Below are 17,586 nucleotides of genomic sequence, written 5' to 3' on the forward strand. Positions count from 1 at the left end.
TGAGGACTTCCTCGCCGAAGTTTCTAGACTGCGGCATCCTTCTCTTTCTTTCTCTTAATTCTTCCTGTGTTAGAATCCTTCCTGATCTCAGTTCCAGATTCGAGATCGTCCTAGTCGCGGGTTCTCAGACCCGCGAATCCTTTCTAAAAAATTCTTAGAACCTGTCTTCTTTAATAGCAAATATTATTTGCTGTCTTTACCTGTGGAAAATTCACGGATTTTCCCGTGATCTCAGTTGCAAATTAGAGATCGATCTTGTGGTAGTCCTTAGACTGGCAATTACTTGGAAAAGTCTATTGAAATCTTTTCCTGAATTAGGAGTCTCTGACTCGATATTTTCCTTGTGGAAAATCCTGGAAAAATCCTTTCCTACCCTGACAACGACAGACTGTTGTCTTCCCGATATTATTCTACAGACTGTGTCTGTGAAAAATCTTTTCTATCCTCTCATAATAGTCGACATACTGACTATTAATTTAAAAGCGTTTCGGACGATTGAGAGCGATTCCCATACCCTTAAGGGCAGTTACAGATTGGCCCTTAATAACCGGCGCGCAGTCATCAGACTAGTGCGGAAATCCTGTTTAGCAGTTCCAGAATTGCTGAAAATCCTTTCGCAGCTGCAGGCTCGCGATTCAGAAATCCTACACCTAAAACCTTATCCTCTAAGCTTTAATTACCACGTAATTGAAATTGATCTACTGTATTTAGCCAGCAGGTCCAGCTTGCTGAGAGCTAGAGCGCAATTCTCAGATTGCGGATTATTGAGTAGATATTTATTTGCTGTAGAGAAGAATAATCTTATTATTGATTCTCTGTTCCCTATACCCTATACCGTATACCTCATACCCTACACCCTATTCTCTATAGCCCTCACCTTAAACCCCATAGAAAAACCACATCCTGGGCTTGCAGGTACAGCTTGCTCGCCGTCAATTCGCAGTTGGTTCAGATTGCGTACTACCTTTATAAATAGAATTATTGGTAGGGATCTGATAGTCAGATCCGTCTCCTTGTGTAGGGTTATCTTAATATCCCTTAAAACCCACCCTGTACTCCAAAGGCCGAGGGCCGAGTCGGCCAGTAACGGCACGGGCAAACACTCTTCCCCTGAAAGTAAAAATCTCGCGAAAGAAGCAGAGGGTAAAGAATCAGGATAGAGGGAGAAGTGTAGGTCCGGTATCTCCACCTGTCAGTACGGCTACTGACCCCGACCCATACCCGACTGTAGCTAGTCCGCGTTGTAGCAATACTTCGCAATTATTAGGAAACCTAGAGGGTGGAATAGGTCATGCTAATAGGTTATAGAGGTAAACGTATGGAAGACAACTTTTGACCCCGCAGCTCTGTTTAGGGTAGTAGGGTAGACATATCAAAAGTACCCATTCCTTGAAAAATATTCAAATAAAAAATAATTATGAATGTTATTGAATCTCCATTTTATTTTCATAACTTACTAGCCGTCAGGCTCGCTTCGCTCGCCATATCCTTCTAGCCAGGGGGCTCCGCCCTGGATCCCCGACTGGATCGTCCAAAAATGAGATCAGCGGGCTCGCTACCTCGCCTGCATTTTTCATTTGAGCATGCATCATTCCATCAGAAAGTCAAAGTACTGAGAAAACGCTGAACAACGTTGGAAAAACGCTGATTTTGGGCGTATCTTTGATGAAATATTAAAGCCACCTAATCACAAAATTTCTAGACCCTAGCTAAACCTCTGTAACAAATTTGAACATTTTCTGTCTATTACTTGATGAAAGAACTGAGAAACTTTGGGCGTATCTTTAGCGTTATTGCAAATTTCTTCTAACACAACATTATTACACCCTAGCAGAGCTTCTGTACTAAATTTGAACAATTTCTGCTCATTTGTTCTCGATAAAGCTGAGAAAGCGCAAAACAACGCTTAAAAACGCCAATTTTGAGCATATTTTTGACGTTATTACAAATTCCTCCTAACACAACATTATTACATCCTAGCTGAGCTTTTGTACTGAATTCAAACATTTTCTGTTCATTTGTTTTTGATAAAGCTGAGAAAACGCTGAAAAAACGCAGATTTTGGCCGTATCTTTGGAAATTTTTCCAAATCCGTTCTTAGTGCGCCTCTAAAGGGCCAACTGAACATACCTACAAAATTTGAACGTTTTTGGTCCGGTAGATTTTTAGTTCTGCGAGTGAGTGAGTGAGTGAGTGAGTGCCATTTCGCTTTTATATATATAGATTTTGTTTTTGGCAAATAAATTCATTCCATGAAGGATTTATATAGGCAACCCGCACAACAATCCCATCTATAGATTGCATGAATCGTGAAATTTATGAAGAAGATTAATTAGAAAGTATGGTCCGGTAAATTTTTAGTTCTGAGAGTGAGTGAGTAAGTGAGTGAGTCAGTCAGTCAGTCAGTCAGTCAGTGAGTGCCATTTCGCTTTTATATATATAAAATAATCATACATATCTATATATTTTATATATATATAGATTGACAATGGTGTAATAACAGAAACCGGTCTTTCCAAGTATCAATAAATCTGTGGTTTTTGACAATTTCTTGGTCTTTTTCATTAAATATTTATAATATATAGATAAGGTAAATGAATTGATAAGTTATTTGATCAATTAATAATAGAATCAAAAAACTATATTGTGATTTGCAGGGTATCCAAATGAATTAATTATTCATTTGATCATTTAATAATTGATAAAAATAAATAAATAATTGTGATTTGCAGGTTGTCCTGGCTCAGATACAGGAGCAAGCGGTTCTGGCCGCGGTGAGCCAGTCTACACAATACCGAGCAGTCACAGCCAATCGCAGACGCGCCAGTCACACGCACACGCCAGCGCGACCGGTTCACACACGCAGTCGCGCGGCGAACATCACATACGCCGCGCGCCGCGCAAGAAGCGAACGCCGCGCTTCAATTCGGTGTCCAAGATAGATCGAGCGTCGAGACTCTTTTTCCCAATCTGCTTCCTCGTTATAAACGCGTTCTACTGGTACGCCTATCTGCAGCGCAGCGAGCGTATCAAGCAGCATTGGAAGGCACAGAAGATTTAAAATTAAAATCTAGATTGTATAAGAACTAAAGGCATTGGGACAATAGTCTACAACCAAAGTTGGTAGACAGAAGGTTGGTCACTCATCTATTGAATTTAAGTTGAAATGCAATTGGAGTGGGGGAACTGCAGCCGTGACGTAGTCAGTAGTACAAAGTAGGCAGTGTGGAATTTAGTCTTAAAAAAGAGTGGACTGTATAAATAGGAGAGAATAAATCAAATTCTGAAATAAGAGAAACAAATGTGTCTTGATTGATTTGACACGTGACTGAAACTCCACATGAGTGCAAGAACCGTTGTGCATTCAAAAACCTGTGCACTGGAATGAATGCAAAACAGTTTTAGGCAACTCAGTATTAAAACAGGCAGGTGCTACCTTGATCAAGAAATCACCAATAAAATTGATGTTTAAAAGGATGCAAAAAATATCCGGAAGCCGAACAACAAATTGACAAATACAATAATAAATGACAAAGGCTTCAGAACATATCCAAAAACTAGAACAAAGATAAATAAAATGTGCAACGAGAATGCACAGTATCAAGTCGGCAGTGGACCACTAGTGCTCCAGCTGCAAAGATACAAACTAATAACTACCGCGCAGAGAAACATGACAATACAAAATCAAAAAATCAATAAGAGAGATTGTTTGAAGATGGAGAATAGTTTTAACAGGCAGAATATAGCATTCTTGAAAATCATACGGTGATGTATAGTCAAATTATATAACATAGACATATTGAATGAAAAAGACTAAGAAATTGTCAAAAACCACAGATTTATTGATACTTACTTAGAAAAACCGGTAAAACTAAATACAAGAGCAGCAGAATTTATACTAGTAGGCGAATACTGCTATTGGTCAAGGGCATGAACGCCTGCCATTGGCCCAGCTAGACAGTCTCCTCCCACTCAACGGTGTCACAAAATGGCGGCTCAAGCAACAGACTCGCCATGATAACAAAATTTTGTGACACCGTTGAGTGGGAGGAGACTGTCTAGCTGGGCCAATGGCAGGCGTTCATGACCTTGACCAATAGCACTATTCGCTTACTAGTATAAATTCTGCTGCTCTTGTATTTAGTTTTAGTTTATCAGAGATTGACAATGGTGTAATAACCGAAACCAGTCTTTCTAAGTATCAATAAATCTGTGGTTGTTTGACAATTTCTTAGTCTTTTTCATTCAATATGAATAATTATTACCACAATATCAACTTCTCAACTACACAAAAAAGGGGGAGTAACATAGACATATTTTGACATGCAAGCTTTCTGTTTCTGCTTTACAGTAATTATCAAAGCATTTGAATAATACAAGAATTTTGCCATTTAAAAGCAAAAACCCCAACTCCTAACCTACCCTTTCAAACCCCTTAAGGACTCTTCATCTTCTAGGTCATGTTTATATTTTGTAGTTTGGCTATTCATCAGCTTGTGAATTTCGGGGATATGATATTTTGATTCTCCTAGAATTTGTGCTAGATACCAGCATGTGTTCAGTGCCTTTATATGAATGCAATGCATCGGTTTTATCGGGATTGGTTTATTGCAATGCATTGGTTTATCAAGATTGTTTTATGGGTTAATCTGAGATTATAATAGTATAACGTTGTCTACTAACGCTTTTCCAGTGTATCAACATTTTCACATGTCACGTTTCTAGATTATTGAAAATTGTCAACTTCATTTTATTCAAACAAGTTGAATGAAATTAAAATATTTAACATCATTAGAATCGTTTATTCATTCGTTATACGTACGGAGAATATTAAATAAAGTTCTAGGTCAATCTTGAGGGGATTAAACGACAATGTATTTGAATATACAGCGAATAAACTGTATGCTCAGTGTGGTTACTCTATCACTTTTTTACTGAACGTGACGTCACGCTGGCATTCCCCCCACCACTTTGAATCTTACACCTGTGAGTGATCAACCTTCTGTCTACTAACGTTGGTCTACAACTATTCAAAACGCAACGAGCGTATCACGAAGCGTTGATAAACGCAGAAAATTTAAGTAATATCATAAAGAAAAGATAGCATAAGAAGATAGCCCATTGTGTTGTGTATCAAGTTGAGATGATACTGTATCATATTGTGCTGATACTGCTGAGTGTTTTGTGGCACTCCCACTCTAAGAGCCTGTTCACATGACAGCGATTTACGCTCGGTTGTCGCGCGGTTGACCAACCGAACGGTTGCCAGGTATAGGGAAATACATGGTGCCGTACACATGCATCGCTCGGTTTTAGTAGTCGCCGGCGAATCGCGGCGGTTTTAGTCTTCAGTCAACCGCTCGGTTGTCGCTCGGTTGCCGGGCGGCTCGATATACTAAAGTGCGAGATAAATTACATTTAACACGGCTCTTTCTCGAAGACAGAGAGGTCCGATGCTCTATCCTCCACTAATCACTCCCACTACCTAGCAGCATTCTCCTTCTTTTGTGTCTGAGTGAGAGAGCTTTGTAAAGGGACGCGGCAACACTCCCCTCCATCTATTGCTGGCAATGTTCCAAATAGTGTACTGGTCAGCAGGTATATTGGTTTGTGTATGCTACAGAGATGTTTTCATCACAAGAACATGAAGCAAAATGACACGGCGCATCTAATTGTGCGCAGGATGTCCGTCTTTGTCTATGCTGCAAACTGTGGAGGGAGAAATGGGTTTCTCCTCTTCATGTTAAAAGTAATTTATCTCGCACTTTAGAACAGGCATGAAAGCGTACACATGTCTTCAGTCAACCGAGCGGTTTCGAGCAGAGCAGTTCACATAGTGCACATTCTATTACAATTCCAGATCAATTAAAATTTATTCTACTACAATTTTCAGTTCAAATTTTCAAAATTTTCAAATTCAAATTTTATTCAATCCAATTCACAATATTTACAAATTATGAGAAAAAATAATAAAGCTTAACAATATTGGAGTAGTAAGTTAATAATTTATAAAGTACATAAAAGTCTAATTTATTAAACAATAACATCAGACAAGAATTCGAACATGCTAAACCAGGACTAATTTGTGAATTTGGATAGAAAAATACTGCTTGCTGAGAGTACAAAAATCTACGGCTGCGAGCAGGAATGAATATCTGATAATTTATGAATTTATAGAGAAGTAGAAAAATATAAAAAGAAGAAAGAAAGAAAAATTAGCAACCAATCACTCACACATTCACGCTCACTTTCCAATTCCAGCTCATTTTGCCAATGCATAGCCACCATTATCAGAGTATTTTAACTAAGAAACCACATTGAATAAGGTCTCTAGATAGTCAGGCATAAGACCTCTAAGCCATCCAAGAACTTTTGTTTTAAAAACAGGTCGATTTTGTGTTCTCTTAATTTCAAGAGGAGTATTGTTGATAAACTTAGGGCCGAGAAATACAAACGATTTCTGGAAACAAGTGTCAGTTTAGTTAGTAAGTTCAGTTTAAGTTAGTTGGTAGAGGATCATATTTCATAGTAGGGTAAACTAGCCCACGTTGGGACTCCGAAGTTCAAACAGCTATAACTTGGACAATTTTTTTTTTCATTTTTTAATTTTATATTGATTGTATTTGCTTACACTTCCATGGCAACTGCATTGATTGTCAATTGATTTTTTTATTGCAAAAACAATTCTAATACCTAATATAAACATATTGACATTCAAAAGTAAAAAAAGTATAAACTTAATCTCCCCCATTAAAACACAATTTAACATAATCGGTTATTTGGGTACATAATGAGTTATTTTTGGTGATTTTTAGTAAATTGAATAGCTTTCTCAAAAATTGATATATTTAAAAAATGTTTGTTTTATTCAATCAGCAATACCATGAAGAATTCATCTTTCAAATCTCATGGATTTATCTTCTACCTTATTTGAAATGTTCTGTTCCAAAAATTTAAACTTTAGACACTCATATCTCAAAAAGTAATGATCGGAAAAAATGTTTTTCTGAGGAATCTTCTCCATTTTGATGGCTTGATGATATACAAATCGAAAAACTTTGAACAATATCACCAGTAGAGAGTTCAATTTCAGCCTTTGCACAGTTAACTGAGGGCAAACCGCTCATGAATCGCTGTCATGTGTACGAGGCTGGCAAATCGAACGATCTGGCAACCGCGTCAACCGAGCGTAAATCGCTGTCATGTGAACAAGCTCCAAGGGCCAGTTGCACGTACGTCTGTTAAATATGGACATTAACGCCGATTAACAAATCAGCGTTAGTTTTCTAGATTCATTTCTGCTCCACAAAGAACGGATAGTTTTTAATCATGATTAAGTTTTCCGGTTAAATAACCAAGATTTTAACGGTTTCACAATCCGGCAACACTGTAATTTAACCGACAGATGTTATTATCCTATTATATTAAGCGAGAAATTTCTGTATGCATCTGGTTATTTATGTTTTACGGATCTCGAAAACTGGCTCTAACGATTTAGACCCTGTCGGCTCTGGTGGTGGTAATGGCAGTGTTTGATTAACAATGGTACTGCTATCCTTGTCTATCATTCAACAAAGCGGATAGCGCTATCTCTTTCTCGCTTTTCTCTGTTGCCAGATCGTCTTTTAACAATGTAGAATTGATAATTAATTAACAAAATATATCATCTTAATTATGAAAATTCATTATGAAATTATTGAAAAATATAAGTTCTTGCTTAATAAAAAGTAATTGATTTTTTTTAAACGAGAATAAACAGTTAATATTACATCAATAAACCTGTATCAGCTACCGTCTATATAAGGCATTGTCAAGACAGAGGATCGGCAACGTTTTTCTCCTGGCAGAATTAAAGGTGATGGTTTCTTGATTCATTTCGAGCTGCTTTGTATCAACACACTTTTTTATGTATTTAAACACGACATGCAGTCGATTATTAAGTAAATAATTAAAAACTTTTACTCACTGAATGAAGTACTTTCGATCGTCTAGCGATCATTTGCATTGTTGAAAATGATCGATAGACGATCGAAAGTACTTCAGTCAATAAGTAAAAGTTTTTAATTATTTACTTAATAATTGACTGCATGTCGTGTTTAAATACATAAAAAAGGGAGTTTTTCTCCTATCTTTCTCCACTGCCATTATAACGTGAACCTCACTATAGTGCAAAACAGATTGCGAGAGTTACAGAGCGCATGCGCAGTAATCTATCCTCCTCACACCACTTTAATTTCAGCTTTTTTCTTGTGACTGAACCAATCTATACCAGAATATATTGGATATTGTATGCATAATTTGTGTAAGTATACTGAATGAAAATAATAAATTTTATACGAACATGTTAACAAAAATGAATGCTGGAAGTTTATTTATTTTTTATAAAAAATGAAATTATTGAGATATAAAAAGGGACCATACGGGCGGTACCAGAATGTTGCGGCTATTACAGGTGAAGATATTACTATGTATTACTATGCTGATATATTGTAACTATAGTGTTGTAGGTTGTTGGCTTATTCCTAACGGGCAGAATCGAGGTAGTTGTTGATTTTCAAAATGTATAGAACTGGTTAAAATAAAACTATTTGAATAAATATTGTTGTTTGTTTCTCCCTATCAGTTCAAATTTTCAAGAATGTATTATAAGACTACACCTTTTCCAATTTTATTTGAGAAAGTATCAAGTTAATTTGAGAAAGTATCAATAATTGTATTTGAGAATAGTCACTTGTAATTGAGAGAATGTTAGATGTAGATGAGAATAGTCAATTGTATCTGGGAAGTCATCACATGTATTGAGAGTAGTGAATTGTATTTGAGAAATCGTCAAATGTAAATGAGAAGATATCAATTGAAAATGAGAAAATTTTCCAATTGACATGTCGTGGCTCTTCTGTAGCCTACAGGTTTGATTTGAGCAGGAAGGATACTGTACTACGTACACAGTATTCCAATAAATTACTACCATAGACTTTGCATGGGGGCAAATTTATATTTTCAATGGTGAAATTATTTCCTCTGTACTGTTTATGAATGATTAATGAGTATCATTTCTATGTATGTATTGGCAACACGACTTTTGTCTCCAAACATTTTGTGAAAAATAATTGCACTTGATGGAGATCAAATTCTCTATGTTCAAAGCGCAATTGAACTTTGTCATCAATCAATTGAATCTCTTGATCAAGCAATTCGGCAATTCTTTATTGGATTTTGCGGGTCGAAAATATTTTTTTATTTGAAAACTAAACGTTTTATTGGAATATTATCATATTATTTTTTATGAGTACAGTTATGAAAAATATAAATACTGGACGCACTGGTTTTTAAAATAATTTCCCAATTACAACTGACAACTTCTCGATTTCAAATAGTATGTTCTCAAATTGAAATGATAGTTTTCTCAAATAAAATTCTTTATTCTCAACTACAAGTGATGACTTCTCAAATACAATAGACTATTCTCAATTACATCAGACGTTTTCTCAAATACAAATGACTATTCACAATATTATGATTGATACTTTCTCAAATACAGTTGGAAAAGGTGTAGAAATTGCAGGAACTTTAACCGTATAATCATCAACATTTTTAAAGAGATTTGAATGTTATAAATTTTACAACATCTTGAATCTTATACAATAAGTTATTGATAGCTTCTTCTTTCTTGTACAGTTGTGGAGGTGATATATTTTAATAGTTATCCATACTGAATAAAACGACTGGATATTGTCCAACAACAGATTTCATCAAATTCGGTTGTTCAGGATGTTTTTATGTTTCAGTGACTATTGTTTATTATTTTGAAGGGACGGATTCAAGGATCGAAAGGTTCAAAGAGCCCCACACGTCAACCGAAGCTTATTGTGTTCCCAAGTAGTATGTTAGTTAGGCAAACCAATGTTCCTTACAAGAACCAGGAGTTTTTCCGTATACTAACATCCCATTCATCACCCGGTTGCTTGTTGCAATCCAGTGTGATATGCTTGGCATGGCAGTCTCTTCAGACTGATTAGTCCTCGTGACCTACGTGAGTTCCACTTCTGGCCCTCCTTGAAGGTCCTTCCGCTGAGGAAAGGGTGGCCAAGTTGCCTCTAGGGCGCCCGGCCATCCCTAACTCAGCCTCTTGATCCAAATTTGTGCCTGGAGTTTAACCCATCTCTGGTCTCTTGGGTTTTTTCTTTTAGCCCCTCCGAAACTTCGCAGGGTCAGAAGCCTCACCTCTCCCAAGACATTTTGCCTAAATGGCAGTCCTTCTTTGAGCAGTATGGTGAGGTTTGGTCACTCCACTCAAAACTCTACATTTTAAAACACACTTAAAAATCAAAACTTTACAAGAACCAGGAGTTTTTCCCTATACTAACATCCCATTCATCACCTGGTTGCTTGTCGCAATCCAGTGTGATATGCTTGGCAGTCTCTTCAGACTGATTAGTCCTCGTGGCCTACGTAAATTCCACTCCTGACTTCTTTGTAGGTCCTTACGCTGAGAGAGGGGTCGCCAAATTGCCTCTAGGGCACCTGGCCACCCTCGACACAGCCTCTTGACCTACATTTTTTGTGCCTGGAGTTTTACCCATCTCTGGTCTCTTGGGTTTCTATTTTTGCCCCTCCGAAACTGCCCTGATGGGGCAGATCCCGTGGGTTTGAAGGCAAGGCAACTTCTGGAGTTGCCTTGAGGTCCATTTTAGTCGCCTCCTACGACAAGCATGGATACTGTGGGTGAATTCTGTCTTCAACACATTCTTGAGTACGATGATTGACTCACAGCTCCCCCAACCAACAGGGGGCTAAAAAAGACTAGCTCACCCTGCGAAACATATAGATTATAGCACGACGCTTGTTAGGCCAACCTCTATCCAAAGCCCAAATATCAACCAAATCTAGGAGCTTTACAAACACACATGCACATCATGTGTATATGATAAGTTTTTGCATTTTTCATGAAATCCATGAATATTTGCAAAAATTGTCAAAATTAAAATCGCTCAAACTCTCAGGAATGATAGTACTTGACGAGAGAAACAATAATATGTCATCACATTGGCTAAATTCACTCCTATTCTTAAGTTATAAGCATTTGAAAATGAGTGATTTTTCTGATCTCTGAGAGGAGGTAATATTTTATGTTTGAGTGAATAACTCACCCTGTATTGTAGCGTAACGTCTCCTATTATAGTGAGAGAATTGTCAGGTCAACCTCTATCCATAGCCCGAATATCAACCAAATCTGGGAGATTTGCATTTTTCATGAAATCAATAAATTAATAATCATGAATTTTATCAAAATTTGTCAAAGATTGAAATCGCTCAAACTCTCAGGAATGATAGTTGGCTACTTGACGAGAGGAACTTCTTTTGAACAACTTTTATTTATTATTGATAGCTATTTGTGCAGCAAGTGTGCAAAGGCCATAATTTCCAAACAAAATAGATTTTTGCTAAAACATCTATTGATTTTGGCAATTTGTTTGCACTCATGTTGGACACAATATTCCAAACTTATTTTCGATAATTTGATTTTACACAAGAATGACAGATTCCTTTGAAATGGATCAATGATAAGAAATGCAGGTTGTAAACGGATTATTTTAAAAGAAGTAAAGACCATTCAAACGTTTAAAGCATTTATTCATAAATCAAAATAGACTAATTCAACAAACAAACAGATAAATATTTCATTTTCAAACACAGACCTAATAGTATTTCAACAAAATTTTATAATTTGAAACGGTAACAGGTGGAAATGGAATAAAATCAAAATAAATCTAAATAGATTAATTCAACAAACAAACAGATAAAAATTTCATTTTCAAACAGAGAACAAAAATAGTATTTGAACAAAGTTTTAGAATTTGAAACGGTAACAAGAGGAAATGGAATAAAATAAAAATAAATTTAAATAGATTAATTCAACAAACAAACAGATAAATGTTTTATTTCCAAACAGAGAACAAATAGTATTTGAACAAAGTTTAGAATTTGAAACGGTAACAGGTGTAAATGGAATAAAATCAAAAAAAATCTAAATATATTAATTCAACAAACAAACAGATAAATATTTCATTTTCAAACACAGACCAAATAGATATTTCAACAAAATTTTAGAATTTGAAACAGTAACAGGTGGAAAACTAGAATTGAAAAAATATCAACAACCTAATATTAAATATCTCAAAAACATGAAAACTTCAGCTTTAAGCTGCGTTTACACCAACGTTATTAAAAAAATGTTTATTTTTTCCGTCCTTATAGATTCTATTAGATTGAACGGAACTTGACAAACACATATGTTCATCATGTGTATGATAAGTTATGTTCAATCTAATAGAATCTATAAGGATTAAGCTATTAAAATTTTGTTAATAACTTCGGGGTAAATGCAGCTTTACATTTATCATAAAAAACATGGTCATCATAATCTATGAATATTACAGCAGAATGGTAGAGTATGCTCCAAATTTTTTTTTTATTATTAATTCATCTAAATTTGGGAGGAAGACAGTTTTGGGCTATACCTGTTGTCTTTCCCCAATCATTATATTGTAATAATGATTTGTGATTGTCAAAGGAATAAATTAATTAACGAATAATAAAGAATGTTTGAAATGATAACAAAAGATGAGGCATGTTTATATTTTGGACAAGAATCGACACTAAATAATATGATCAACAAATCATGAGAAACCCAATAATTATTATTATTGAACTTCTTTGGAGAGAATATAGGACAATGATTGTGTATGTATATTATTCGACTTCAAAAATTCAGAAAAACAAGATTACATTGAACTAGGATCTATATCTATTCTTTAGAAAATAATTTATCCCATATGAATGGAGGGAACTTGAAGAAGGAATAGCAATAGTAACTACAATATTTATTTTGAAGAATATATTAATTTGTTATCTTTTTAATGGTTAGTATAGGCACAGCAATTATCAAGAGGAAGTGTGGAGAAATAGGAATTCTGATTCCTAAATGAATAGCATGGAATGATCAAGTGTAGCCTGAGTATAACAAATGTGCATATTTCAGCTATTATTTATCAAGGAATTTAACATTCGAACAAGAGAAAATAACCCATTTATGTGAGATTGATATTTCGTTGAATTGTAGAAAAATACATTTATAAAAATTAAAAAAAAAACATGACACTCTTCTACTTTAAATTAACTTAAGTTATGGCAAGTTGAAGTTAATAATTGACAATAAAATCTAAACAATAAATAAATGGCAACTCATTGGCACAATATAGGTACTATAAACTACAGAACTGGATAGAGCAGAGCAACTCCAGGGAAAGGTATCATCAGTAATTCAATTCACTTGAAATAAAGGCAATTGGCAATATTATTGAAGCTCACTTCAAGGAGCTAAGGTTTGAATTTCAATTTATCTCCAGACTAAGGTAACGTGGGGAGGTAAGCATGTTAATAATACTGTTTTTCCTAGGAATTATCTATTTTGGGAACTTCAAGAGTCTGTGTATAACTATTTGGAAAATAGCAATAACTATGATAAATATAATTCAAGGTCGTTTTATAAAACTTATAAGTCACGTGATACAGGGGAATCACCATTCCAATTACAGGCTCAATATAGCCGATAAAATCAGCTGTTCCTGTATCACAGGACTTCCAAGTTTTTATGAAACAGGGCCAGACTACATTGAAGAGCTCTAATCGTATATGTAGGCATTACTGTGAAACCTATATTAAGATAATACAACTCGAACAACGATTTAGCTATTCTTTAATGTAGTTTGATGCTGATCCCTTGCTAAATTGTAACCGGGAATGTAGACTACAAAATCATAAATGCACAAAAAATGCCAAAGAATACATAAGACTATGATAATAAAACTATCCAACACTACTTAATACCAAATACTAATAATTCATTCAACAGTCTAATTAAGCTCGGGATTTAGTTAAGTTCTAGACTTTAAACAGCTGGAGTCAGAAAATTGGCTTTCCAAAACGGGGCGTAGTCGCAGTTTTTATAACAGTAGTCGAAGTTTTTATTTTCTCATTTCTATAATTGAAAACATTTTTCTTTGACAAAATTAAACATTTCTAAATAGTTCAAAATGGCTGAAACTTTACTCTATTATTTTCTCTTTATTTTATTTTGTGTTCAATCTTATAGTTTTTTGAAATTTAATTCAAACGTGACTTTGACAATGACTACGCCTCGTTTCGGAAAGCTAATTTTCCTACTCCAGCTGTTTAAAGTCTAGAACTTAGCCGAATCCCGAGCTCGGAAACCGGCCCTTAGATTATAAAACTCTAACAACGATTTAGCTATTCTTCCATGTAGTCTGATGCTGATCCCTTGCTGAATTGTAACCGGGAATGTAAACTACAAACATAAATGCACAAAAAATGCCAAAGAATACATAAAACTATGATAATAAAACTATCCAACACTACTTAATACAATAGATAAACAATAGCTTAAGTAGATATCCCATGGTATAGGGCGTTCATGTCGCAACTTTCACTGTTAACTCAAGCATATTACTGTCGATTATTGTCGACTTTTACTGTTTTGTTGTGGTGAGGGTATGTAAAAGGCACAATATTAGAGACTACCAGCGTAACACAGCTTCACGGGAAAGAACTACGTGGACTATTAGCTTGAGATAACAGTAAAAGTTGCGACATAAACGCCCTATACCATGGGATATCTACCGTACTTACGCTATTGTTTATCTATGTTAATAACAAATAATAATAATTCATTCAACAGTCTACACAATTAAATGTCACACACAATAAAAGTCAAATGCAGAATTATTTTATAAAGAAAGATTCACGAGAAAATTAAGAACAATAAAATGATCTATTCCACTACTACCACAAAGCTTATAAGCTACAGAAACTGAATATTATTTAGTTTTGAGTTTGGAAGGTACATAGTTGAAAGCGCCAAGTTATAAAATTCCAAAAATATGATAAATCTACGTTCTACACTATTTCAAAATCGAAAATATTTAATAAAAAATATAATGTATCTTCTGAGTATTGTAGGTACAGTATATCAATGGAAGGCTTGTGAAATTCCCAAAAATAAGAAACTACGAGTAACAAGTAATTATACAACTAAGTATTACTTCTAAGTAATTACAAAAATTAATCGATAGAAAATGAAGCTGTCATTTTTGTCACACCACAAAAATTAATCGATAGAAAATTAAGTTGTCTTTTTTGTCATACTACAAAAATAATTCGATAGGAAATAAAGCTGTCATTTCAAGTATATTTTATACTCATTAATTTGAATATATTAAGAATGGATTAGCCGGGTCAATTAAGAAAAATTTACTAGGGGAAATTATGCGTCATTTTTCCCATTAATGAAAGACAGGGTTCTTATAAATGCAAGAACAGAATACCGTTGGTTCTCATGAGAGAGACAGAATTTTTGCCAGAAAAAATTAAAAATATATGTACAAAATTTAACATTAAACTAAATTTTGGACACGTATAATTAATTAATAAAATTAGTACAATGAAGCAGCAACTAACTAATGGATACTCAGATTGATACAGATTATATTGGTGGATGGCATTTCAATAGAAACCATAGAATTAGAGGAGTCAAGCAACGTTTTCAACAATAAGAGCTAACTATTTCCAAAAACAATATTTGTTTAATGATATAAGGCCGTTTACAGAGCTCGACCGACCGTCAGTGCGTATTTACCATCCTGACCGTACGCATCGATGGATCAGTTTTACACATTCAGAGCTCGACCGACCGTCAGTGCGTATGTACCATCCTGACCGTACGCATCGATGGATCAGTTTTACACATTCAGAGCTCGACCGACCGTCAGTGCGTATGTACCATCCTGACCGTACGCATCGATGGATCAGTTTTACACATTCAGAGCTCGACCGACCGTCAGTGCGTATGTACCATCCTGACCGTACGCATCGATGGATCAGTTTTACACATTCAGAGCTCGACCGACCGTCAGTGCGTATGTACCATCCTGACCGTACGCATCGATGGATCAGTTTTACACATTCAGAGCTCGACCGACCGTCAGTGCGTATGTACCATCCTGACCGTACGCATCGATGGATCAGTTTTACACATTCAGAGCTCGACCGACCGTCAGTGCGTATGCACCATCCTGACCATACATAAGTTTTTCTGACACACAAAATGGACGCCTTTAAAGATTGTTTAATTGCAGCTTATTATCTTCGTAAACGAAAGATTAAAAGACATAGATATCAAGTTCAACCGATGGTCGCCCGAAGAGCATTTCAAAGGGAATCTAGTACCATTATATACATCATTGCTTGGGGTGAAGATACATTTTTCAACTACCCAGAATGTCCATCAGAGATTTTGATGAGTTATTTCGAGCTTGTATCACCATTGGGAATAGTTGAAGTCACTTTGAGCTACGAATCAAATAAATGTAGAAAAAATTAATAATATATATGATTTTTCCAATAGAAAATTTAGAAATGATTGAAGAATGTTTAGAAAAACTCTTAATTTAAATATGACACTATTAATTGAATTCATTCATTATGATATTCATTTCAATATCAGCTGATTGTCGGGCAGAGGTGTTAGCACATTGGTTATGCTGCGATCGGGCTACTGATCAGTACAGCTCTAAAAGCTTCTATATGTTTCAATAGCGCGTCAGTCGACCGATGGAACGGATGAGCACGAGCTCGACCGATGGTTTTCGTACGCTGTATAAAAGGCATGGTCCTGACCGTGCGCATGCGTGCCGTCAGTCCTGCTCTGTACGGATACATGGAATATCTATGGAAAAGACAAGCGCGACTGACGTTCGCACTGACGGTCGGTCGAGCTCTGTAACCGGCCTGAATATTTGATAAAAATCAATTAAGAAAAACTAACCATTATAAAACTATCTGACCACAGTCAATAAACTATTCATAGTGTTTTCAGAGCAATGGAAATAAGTGCATCTTATCATCTTAACATCTTAGATAGGTACTGTTCTCTATTATTATTCTACGGTCAGATCAATTACCTTAACAGAGAATCGTTGTACTAATAGCCCAAGTATTAGAATTTTTCATATTCAACAGTAAATCATTTCAGTGGCCACTAAAGTGACACAGAATAGGTACAGAATGGAAACTGTCAATCAAACGCCTATCTAACCAATGCTTTTTACATGGCACAAATATTAGACACGTCACGTGACCTTAGGAAGTTCCAATCCTGGTCTTCTGATTGGCTATCGGCAGTGAACGAGATCAATTGATCCGGATCAGTAAAGTGATCCGAAACTCCCATTAATACTATTGAAATGCGGAACTTCCTAACAAGATGGCGGATTTTTGCGCCAGGGTACTAGCCAAGTTTCCATACTGTATACTGTGATAGTGAGGTCCACGTTAAAATAGCAGTGGAGAAACATAGGATGAAAGTGTTGCCGATTATCTGCCTTGCCACTGTCTTCTATAGAGAATAGCTGATACCGATATATTTGATGTAATATTATTAACTGTTCTTCCTTGTTTAAAATAATCAATTGTATTCAATTCGTCAACTGTTCTTCCTTGTTTAAAATA

General features: G+C 35.5%; 1 protein-coding gene across 1 annotated transcript in view; it reads left to right on the top strand.

The window, feature by feature from the left end:
* The window catches only part of LOC111062375 (gamma-aminobutyric acid receptor alpha-like), a 211,683-nt gene extending 208,465 nt beyond the window's left edge, over positions 1 to 3,218 (top strand). Inside the window, exon 11 of the mRNA XM_039422663.1 lies at positions 2,733 to 3,218. Within this exon, the coding sequence (XP_039278597.1) occupies positions 2,733 to 3,061 (329 nt within the window). The 3' untranslated portion in view covers positions 3,062 to 3,218. The remainder of the gene's footprint in view (positions 1 to 2,732) is intronic.
* The last annotated feature ends 14,368 nt before the right edge of the window (positions 3,219 to 17,586 follow it).

Source organism: Nilaparvata lugens, chromosome 3, assembly GCF_014356525.2.
Source record: "Nilaparvata lugens isolate BPH chromosome 3, ASM1435652v1, whole genome shotgun sequence".
Taxonomy (NCBI): domain Eukaryota; kingdom Metazoa; phylum Arthropoda; class Insecta; order Hemiptera; family Delphacidae; genus Nilaparvata; species Nilaparvata lugens.